General features: G+C 35.0%; 1 protein-coding gene across 1 annotated transcript; it reads right to left on the bottom strand.

Moving 5' to 3' along the window:
• Window positions 1-2002: 2002 nt before the first annotated feature.
• On the bottom strand, window positions 2003-10284 carry LOC131026789 (patatin-like protein 3). Its single transcript, XM_057956768.2, has 4 exons — window positions 10036-10284; window positions 2667-2741; window positions 2377-2568; window positions 2003-2179 (listed from the first exon to the last, which is right to left on the bottom strand). The coding sequence occupies exons 1-4, from the start codon at window positions 10282-10284 to the stop codon at window positions 2003-2005; spliced, it is 693 nt and encodes a 230-aa protein (XP_057812751.2).
• Between the last annotated feature and the right edge of the window lie 469 nt (window positions 10285-10753).

Here is a 10753-nt window from a genome sequence, read left to right as displayed (position 1 = left end):
CTCCAAGAATCAAGCATTCATATCATAGCATTTTAGTTTCATTTAGCTTAGATGCATATATTTTCTTAGCTTAATTAGCTCATATAGCATCATCTTAGCTTTCAATTTGGAACTCATCTAGATCTTAATCATCTAGTTTTGCATTTCATCATCATCATCTCATCAAAAAGATCTTTTCGTTGACTATATAAGTAAAAAATATGGTAAATGGTGATATTTATGTCTAATAAAAGCTACTTCTTTATGGAAAATAAAAAAACTAATCTCTACTATTATAATGGTAGGTGGGTGGCATTGATATTAGTTGATTCGTGTTAGTTTCATGTAGGTAGTGAATTTGGGTGGTGCAACCTAGAGTATGACAAGATGGTTTAAAGGTAGTTGATTGGTGGGAAACACTAGTTGAGTAATAAATGAGAGTGAAGATAGTGGAAAAGTTGTTAGGATCCATGCCACTCTACTTGGTAAGGTTTCAATCCTTATGGGCTAGTAAGAACTAGGGGCTAACAGCTTCCTTACAACCTCTAGCTAAAGATAAGCCTTTGACCATGAATATGACCAATTGTTCAATCTAAAATACCTAAATTGCTATCACTGCTTTGATTCTTATTGATCTAGGATGTACCTTTTGACTAATAATATTTTTTGCGATCATTGTGATAATGACACTAATAGTACCTTGTGCCAAATGACTTTCCTATAATGAGGTACCTAAATGATGCAAAAAATAGTTCCTATTGTACCATGGATCTAACGATTGATGCACCATGTAGTATGGATTGTATAGATCCCTACAGTCATAGAAAATCTAATTTTGAAGATTCCTCGAAACTCCTAAAAATGGTTGAATTTTTCTATCTCTAAACCTTACCAAATTTTATGTCAATCCATTGTTTTTTAGGCCTTTTGGATCCAATGGTGTGATTAAGTTCATATGCAAAACCTCACTTTGGAACCTTCACAAAAAACCACCAGGTTAGATTTGTAATCACATCTAAAACCTTGAAATTTCTTTAATTTTTTCGTCAAGACTATAGATTCAACTATGTCCAAGCTCCCCCTCAAATAAAAGGTTAATAATCCTATAAATAAAGGGTTAACAATCCTATAAGATATCTCCCCCTACAATCTGAATACTAACCTTTAATAACAAATGAAAGTAGATTATAACAAAGTATACTAATTCCACATAACCCTCATGAAAGAATAAATATATATGTAACAAATATTATAAATTCACAATATAAAATAATAACCAATCATAACCATAAGACAACACCATATATACCTTAAGAAAACCATTTAAAAAAAACTAAACCTCTAAAAACATCCACACAACTTATATGTTATCAAAGGTTGTAATTGTTAAGATACAGAGTTAAATGCCATTCAAAGATTATGACAACAAATTTTTGTTTCATTGAAATTAAAGAACCATATTGTAGAAAAATAAAAACGTTCCTCTAATCAGGCCCTCACCGCTCCACTAATGTGAATTGGTGAGACTTGTCAAGGCATAAGGATCACAAACTCTGTGTCTTCGAGCAAATCGGTAGATGAACAGCAAGAAAGATAATAAATTTTTAAATCTAGTCAACAATGCCATTAAAGCCTCAAATGGTTCACCAAAGATGTAGGATAATTTTTTTTTTTCAATTAAAAAGTGGATCAAATTAACGTTATCTGACCACGATAACTTAAAAAAAATGAAAACTCTAATACCCATTTCCTTCATTTCATGTGGAAGCGAGTCGTTGATAACTCTCTTCATATAATATGTCAGCAATCCTGTAGATGAATAGAGCATTAGATATAATATTTGAGGCTTGTTAACTTTTCACCAAAACAATGAGCTGCTTGACTAGAAGAAAACTGCAGAACCCTAGTTTCAAATTTTTGACGTAAATATTAATCTCGTTTCACTATAAACTGTCGTAAGCAAAAATCTGAAGCAAAATACCTTGTCTATTGGAATAAGTGGAATTTTTTCAGTAAGTGGTGCTTACATATCCAGGGCCTTCTGATAGGTAATATTCTGGACATCGTTGAAATCGAATCCTTTAAAATCATCCTTGTCCAATGGTTTTTGCAAATGTTCTTCTGCAAGCTTTCGAAGACCTTCAAGGTTTTTCTCGCTAGAATTGTCGAGGCTTGCCAAATCTCCATTTAAATCTCTTGGCTATTGCACATGAACCAAAAAACAATTAACGTGTTAATTTGTTTTCCAGACACATTGTGCTCATTTACGTATTCAGAGTATATAATAAATTACTTTATTATTTTTATAGAGCACGCAAAAAGTAAATAACAGATCTAAAAAGAAATTTGACCTAAGAAATAACAACACTATTCTAGCTCCTTAAGCTTGTAACGAACCTCTATTCTAAGACTATGTGTAACTTTGTGCCACAATAATTCTATCTGATGTTTCTGCACATCTGCAGTTCCTTTAAATAGTGCATCAATAAGGGGCTTAAGCCATCGAAACATCCCCCATTTTTTAGCAGTTTTTGCATCATAATGTTCATTGGAAACTTCACCCGTTCCAATAGAAAGCACGACAAACCGCTGTTGTAAGTGGACAAGACAACTCTCGTTATTTTTATTTCAATTGCTTAATTATGCAAAGTTCAATCATTGGATTTCAGTAGTAACTGAATAGTTACCAGGTATTGCAAGTCTATGTCCTGTGGATTCTGCTTGCGATATTCCAGCGCAGCTTCCACCATTGCCAGAAAGATCTGCATTAATAATGAAGGACTATATGTTATATAACTGATCTGTTCGAAAGAAAAGACATAATTAAAAAGTTAAGGACATATGATTTATCTGTTTCAATAGGTATTACAACATATCACAGTTCAAATGTACTGGACTGCTAACCCGTTGTTTCAATAGTTATGAACAAACTGTAGACACCACATTTCTAAACAGCTGGCAAGATGACATAAAGACCTACATGATGCAGCTAATTTAGATTCTATATAGGTAATACAAATTTTCTCTGCCAGACATGCAATATTGATTCCTGTAAGCCACAAGCACATTATTCTAGTGCTACTATACCCTAAGGTGTTGGGATGTGAAGCCTAACGGTCACGACTTTTCGTTTTCTTCAGACTCTTCATTCCAAACCTGAATGTGAATGTATATATAGATGTGTACAGTCATGTATTGTAGAAAGTGGTATTTGCATTATTGATTAATAGAAGAACTCTCTGTGTTTCTGGTGGACGTAGCCACTTAGTGGTGAACCACGTTAAACTTGTGTTTTGCGTTTATGTTATTGACTTTCTACTGTTTTGTATTAATTTCTTTTCTCATTTATAACTAACAATTGGTATCAGAGCTACGGTGAAATGTTCAGCAGAGATCGGATCCGATTGGGTAGTTGATCCTGGATATGGGTGCCCTTACTTTGTGTTTGATCCCAGAGTTGGGTGCTTTTATGTTATTGACAAACAGGTTAAAGATTCAGATGATGAAGGCGATTCAGAAGAAATGAAGTCGAATCAGTCATTGAAAAATTTCTTAACAATCTAGACTTGGTAGAGAGTGATGTCCAAGTGGAGGTTGAAACCAAACAACATTGGTGGGATGGTTGGGAAAGGAGGAGACATCGTGTGAAGAAGAATTTAGCTAATAGATTTTATTGAGTTAGATAGAATTTGGAGAAGACTAATTCGTACAGTTTGTGAGCAAAATCTAGCAAAATTAAAGTCATTAATGCGCCTGATTGCGAGGTGAAGAAATGAAAATGCAGGGAATGTTGTGGCATGGCTATGCCGATTGAGCTTCAAGTGGGAGATTGTTGGGATGTGAAGCCCAATGGTCACGGCCTTTCGTCTTCTCCAGAATCTTCATTCCAAACCTGAATATGAATGTATATATAGATGTGTACAATCATGTATTGTAGAGAGTGGTATTTGCATTATTTATTAATAGAAGAACTCCCTGCGTTTCTGGTGGACGTAGCCACTTAGTGGTGAACCATGTTAAACTTGTGTTTTGCATTTATGTTATTAGCTTTCTGCTGTTTTGTATTAATTTCTTTGCTTGTTTATAACTAACATAAGGTGGGCACAATTGTGCATAGCATTAAAAACATGAATACTTGAGCACTACATCTCATCTTCTAATGCCCAAGATTATTGTTGATGTTCTCCCAAGATGGTAGGGAAATTGACAAGTTATTTGGGTTCAAGGAGGAGGTAATGATAACACTCATGATGAGTGGAAACTCTATTTATAATGCTAGTTTATTGTCATTATGTAACTTTGACATATCCTTGTCAGGAATGTGATACTTTGATGTGATCATAACATAAGGTCCATATATGGAACACATTTTCAAAGTGTCTTATTCTTAAAATTTTGCTGTTAAAGTTCTTTCTTGTTATTGAAAGTATCTAATATCCTATTTGGAAGGGTAATGTTTTTAAAGATCTAAGAGGTAGCATTTATAAACCATTTATGTTGAAGATGTAATTTATTGTAGTTATTGTGTTCAATTTCAATTTTCAAGTGAAGGTAATTTCGAGTTTTGTAAGAGGAAAAATGTGCCTATTATCACATGAACATGCACTCATTTTCAACCTAGTTTAATTATTTAGAGATAGCATTAGAATGGCTTCATGATGTCGGACCTTGTGATCTCAAGCCAAACCTTTAGATGAAAAGTTGATTCTTTAGTCGAAATATGCTTTGGAGAATTGGAACTGATCCTAATCCTACTTAAGTTTCACTAATGAAAAGGAGAGAGAAGATAATTGAAAATGAAATAATGGTGATGCACCAAAAATAGGATATAAATTTTAATGTACTTGAAAGAACACAAGAGTGCTACAAAGGTTGACGGTTTTTTGCACACAATCTATAGTTTCACAAATAATCACATTTGTTTTGCATGAAGATAAAGAAATTAAATCAAAACACTAGTAGGATCATCCAAAACTATAACTATTGATGGTTGAACTAGTGAATGCATAACATATATATCCTACAAATGAGCAAATTTATGTTAGCATAAAGTTATGAAAATTAGGTTAGTAATATAAGGGACAAAAACACTACCCATAGACAAATATAAATAACTACAAATAGTACACAATATGACAAAATCAATAGAGAAAAGTAAATCTGATTTTTTATTGAAAAAATATAGGCTTAAACTATTACAATGTTTTGTTCTTTCAAAGTCTATCTTTAGTAAAAATGAATTGGGTAATATCTCCCTTTCATAATGCATAAGTAAAAATCTCTTGAGAAAATATAGGAAAACTTCCTTTAAATATCTAATGGCTTGCTCCTTCAAGGTTGACATCAAAACTTCTTGGGCACTAGAAGACTCGTTTCCTAATTTGGCTCCTTCAAAACCTCTTTCAAACTCTCCAATAAGCATCAGAGATGATGTTCAGACTCTAGCAACTTGAAATACTTCAATATATTCTTAGAAAAATCTTAGACAACAACTTCCACTTCTTTGGATAAGTCCATGATGACCAAAATTGTTACAAGCGTGTCATTAGTTATCTGAAACTGATCCTTGTATGGACATAGGACATTTTCTCATATCTTCTTCAATTTTTCTAACTTGTAGGAAGTGTGGGAGAAACTACTAGACACCTAACTATTTTGTAGGTCCTTAGTGATGTTCTAAAAGACTCACAAACTTTACAAGTTTGATAGTCCCCATGACTTATACCTTGTAAGAGTCTTCCATATCTTGAAAGAGCACGAAGCATGGTTTGGGAGAGTTCTTTATGGTCTCATGGCTTCAAAGGAACTTGAGAACATTAATGACTCTTGATTGTCATGCACATATTTTTAACAATTGCTATAGGACTTTTAATGATTGTATAGGTCTCTAGGGTCTATAAACCACTCAAATAATGTCCCAAAAACTTGTAGGCTTCATCTTAACTCTTTGAAATTATTTGCATTCTTGTGTGTAGTTCAAGTTTATGCAGATTCCTTATATACTCAATTGATCTTGAGTGGTCCTACAATCATTTTCAAAGACATAATTTTCCACAAGTTTCTTTAAGTTGGTGATTGTCTCTTTAATATTGCAATCTATATAGATAACTGTTGATAGACCTAGATAACTTTTAAAATACTTGTTAATGATCTTTTCAAATTTTTACCATCCTCACAGTTGACTTACTTGATGGTGGTTTCTTGATAGTGATCTCACATCCCTACCAATGTTCTAAGTGATTTGATGTGATCGAATATCAACATTCTAACATGGTAGAAATATCAAGGTCAATGATAGTTAAGCCTTTTCCTTGAACATTACTTTGTATGCCTTTTCTTTCTCTTCAACTTTACGAAAACTATTGATCAAAAATAAAAAAGTGAGTGTTGGATGATTAATGAATGAAGTTTGAACATTTTTATATAATGCAAGAAAATATTTATTCCAACTATAATATGTAGTGATAGGAATTGTTTAACCATCACAAACAATGTAATGAGGTGCTAACATTACCCCTTATTACATTGTTCCTCAAATGTACTCTTGAAAACTCAAATTTGACTTAGCTAAGGGACCCCCCTTTAAGGCTGACACAATAAAACTTACTGAATATGTAAATACATATTCTTGAGAAGATCTTTCTTTCAACACACAATTCCTAAATCAAGTGAAGCTACATCAGGCTACCTCATGACCCTCAAAAGGGTGTAGCTTCAAGTTGATTTTTTGAGTTCTCATTTCCGAATTCTTGAATTGTAAATTCTCAAATTATTCAACAACAATCCATATTGAGTTATGATAGAGCTCCAACAAGTTGTCTAATAACCCTCAAATGGGTATAGTTCTCGATCACTGTCTCATAAGCTCGTTGGACAATAATCTATATTGAGCTCATTACTAAATCCCTTACCTGTCTCAAAAAATAAAGCTTAACAATACATGTATTCCTCAAATCTATTAGCACCAACAAATACATCTAAAGAAAAGTAAGAAAGTAGAGACAAAAATGCTTCTCATGCAACACATCATCTTAACGTGTGAAGCTAGCTGGAGAAAATGGAAATTCCTCTATCCTCTAGTACCACTAGCCTCCAAAATGAAATTGATCATCAAGTATCCAAGAGTACACAACAAGACAAAGGCTTTGGTTCACCAAGAAAAGTGGTATGGACACTAGCTAGAGCTGACTTAATACAATTTGTATGTAGTGTCCCAATTGCTGACTTAATACAATTTGTATGTAGTGTCCCAATTGAGGGAGTTTCACACCATGCCTTAACATCTCAACCATCTCAATAATACACTTTGGTGTCACATCCTCATAATATTTCTGTGAAAATCCTTTTGATTCCTTTGTGTAATTGGCATCATCCATTGAAAACACACCATCTTTTGTTACCTCATTTTTCTCTACACCTAGGTGCTTCAAAAGTGTTGCCTCAATATCATCTTTCTCCTTTATTGCATAACTATTGATAAAATTCTCTTCAAGATACTAAAAAATATTCTAATGTTTTGAAATGGACATTTCCAGCAGTATTGAAATATCTTAAGCAATATATATCAGCTACTTGACATCTTACAATACACATAAATACTTGACATCTTACAATACACATAAAACTAATTCATGTTACATCTTCTCTTGTAAAGCAACTTACATCCAAGTTACCACTAATGGGAGATGCATGGAAATGACTATGTAGCCATTTATGAGTCCTTATATGCTACATAATCCTATTCTTGATTAGATCACCTAATGGGTCCTAATCCTCTTGGTTTCCAGATTTTGTCCTCCACCCAACATATTGTGCTTTCTCTACATTTCTTAGAGGCATCTTATCAAACAATTCAACACCTACTTGATGCATTAGGGGTCACCTGCAATGCCCATATTAACAGAGGTGTATTTCAAATAATAATACAAACTATGAAAAATGCAACGGGGGTTACATTTCTATGCCACCACTCCAAACGACCTTAATTGATTTTGCACAGTATGCCCTGATTTTGCAACTTACTTTCTGATATCAATAAGATAATAAATACCCATGTTTTTAAAAATGATTACCTGATGGTTTCTTCTTCACATGAGCTCCATTCAAACTTGAAAACTTAAACACCTCTTGTCAAATGAAACCCTAATTCTTAAGTCCGAGCACAAGGATTTTGGTGAATATTTTATATATAGAATTACAAAGACTAATAGGTCTAAAATCCTTAAAAGAGAAGGCATCAGGTATTCTTGGGGATGAGGACAAAGAAGGTGACATTCAACTCCTTCAAGAGAGAGTAGGACCCAAAAAATCTTGAGCCGTAGCGACCACATGAAAACATAAGATCTGCCAAAAGTTTTGAAAGAAAAACAGAGGGAAGACATCAGGGCTAGGGACATTTTTACTATCAAAAGAGAAGACCGCATTGCGAACTTCATCATGAGAGGGGATTATAGTTAGCTCCAAGTTCATATCCTTAGAGAAAATGTTAGGAATTTCCTGCAAGATCTCATTTTGGGCTAGAGGATTAAGAGGATCATCGACCGATAGGAGATTAGTGAAATAACTAATGGCTTCCTGGTGAATCTCTTCATGCTTGTCAAACCATCTCTGGCCCGCCTAAATTTTATTGATTCTATTAGTAGCCTTGTGCTTGAGGGTCATCATATGGAAAAAATTATTATTTTGGTCACCACTTTTAAGCCATAAGGCTCTAGATCTCTGCTTCGAGAATTCCTCCTCTTTAGAAATAATATCATGTAATTTAGTTAAAATCTTGATTTCTTTGTTTAGACATCATTATCGAACTTGAAATCTTGGATATGCTTTTGAACCTCCTCAAGATCCATTTTGAGCTTATCTTTAATTTTGAAGATATTACTAAAAGAGGATTTGTTCTAGCATTGAATATTGGACTTGACATTGGATAGCTTCTTGGCAATACAAAACATGGTTGTAGCCTGGATATCAATATTCCACCACTCCATTATTTCATCATGGATGTCAGGGGCCATTAGCCACATTTTCTCAAATCTGAAGAGGAACGCCTTTCTGCTAGACATCAGAGTCACTGAAAGGCAAATAGGGAAGTGATCAGATCCAACACAGGACAACGCATTGAGTTTACATGAAGCATTATGTATCCAATCCAGAGAGACAAAGCCCCTATTCAGCTTAACTTGAATGAGATCCTCCCCATTGCGTCTGTTGGACCAAGTGAACTTAGCACCAATAAGGTCCAGGTCCAAAAGGCTCAAAGAATTAATCATGTCAGCCAAGTCTTATCTACTATCAATAGAGATAGGCATGCCCCCAAATTTCTCCAAGTTTGAGAGTGGGGTGTTGAAATCGCCCAGAAGGACCCATTTCTCATTAGGGAAGAGTGATCTAGCATGGAAAATGGAAGGCCAGAGAGTTTTCCTAGCAGATCTCCCATTAGGAGAATAGATGTTGGAAATAATCCAGGAGGATCCATCTTTAAGGTTATAGAATCTAGTAGCAATGTGATTAGGAGAAGAGAGAACCACCTTACCACATAACAGTCTTGGATTCCAAAGAGTGGCGATATTGCCTGAAGCACCATCTACATCAACATAGTGAACACCATAATCACCAAAAATCGCCAATTTAATCTTTTCCACTTTACTACCAGGCATTTTAGTTTCATGGACAAGGAAAATATACGGCTTATGATCTCTAACGAAATTGGATAACAGATCATGCTTATGGGGATGATTTAATCCCCTTATATTCCACGAAATAACTTTCATTTAGCAAGAGAGGGGGATCCCATCCCCATTTCTAGTAACGTTCTCTAGGCTCTGTCAGCAATGGAAGCCCGACTTTTCCTATCTCTACTAACCACATTGGGTGGCCTCCCCACCCCCCTTGAATCCGACCCAAAGTCCTCTTTTTGTCTATTTTTGGTTAAAACCCCCTAGAGACTGAAGTATTTTGGCCAATGGGGGAGTTCCTTCTTTTGTTTTTGGGTTTGACCTCAATAAAAGGATCGGAGTCCTCCTGGGTTGATTCTAGAATGGGAGAGATCAAGGGTTTCACCTCAGCAGAGTTATCCATATCAATGACCAGATGAATGGGAATATCTTGGACAGATCCAATAGCATTAATAGAAATCTCTTCTTCACAGGGAGCATCCACAGCCAGGGATTCCCCGATATTATCCTCAAAGAGAAGAGGGATTGGGTCAGGGACAACCCCATCCCCCACAATTGGGGAAGGGATAAAGGGGTTAACTTCTTCCAAAGGAGGATCAGAGGGCAGGGAATCCATCTTATCTAAGAGCGGCATGTCATTCCTCTTTCTCCATTCCTTCTTTGGCTTAGATGGACATTGTCTAGCCCAATGACCCACTTTTTTACAATTGAAACATGTGAAAGGGATGGATTCATACTCCACTTTCTACACCCATCTGCCTAGTTTAGATAACAGATCAATATCGGATGGCAGGTTTGAAGATTGTTTAACATTGACACACAATCTGGCATAAACCAGACGTCTTTTAACTGCAGTCATTGGGTCAATATAAATTAACTCACCAAAACAAGTTGCAATACCCACAAATATCTCTTCTCCCCATAATTCCATGGGTAAACTTGGCAATTTGACCCAAATTGGGGCTTCATTACATTCCAAATATTTAGAGTTAAAACCCGGTTCCCACTTTTTGAGGGCCAATGAGGCTTTACCTAGTATCCAGGGACCTCCCACCAAAACAGATTGAAGATCTTCTTCACAGGCGAATGGAAAAAGAGAAGAA

This window comes from Cryptomeria japonica, chromosome 1, assembly GCF_030272615.1.
Source record: "Cryptomeria japonica chromosome 1, Sugi_1.0, whole genome shotgun sequence".
Classification (NCBI taxonomy): domain Eukaryota; kingdom Viridiplantae; phylum Streptophyta; class Pinopsida; order Cupressales; family Cupressaceae; genus Cryptomeria; species Cryptomeria japonica.
The sequence above is the reverse complement of the archived record's forward strand: the minus strand, read 5'-3'. Positions and strand labels throughout refer to the sequence as shown.

Coding starts and splice junctions, on each gene's coding strand:
- LOC131026789 (XM_057956768.2), bottom strand. CDS start 10,284: ATGCCGCTCTTAGATAAGATGGATTCCCTGCCCTCTGATCCTCCTTTG. Junction 2,569..2,666: donor ACATAGACTTGCAATACCTG/GTAACTATTCAG, acceptor CACTTACAACAG/CGGTTTGTCGTGCTTTCTAT. Junction 2,180..2,376: donor CACATAGTCTTAGAATAGAG/GTTCGTTACAAG, acceptor CATGTGCAATAG/CCAAGAGATTTAAATGGAGA.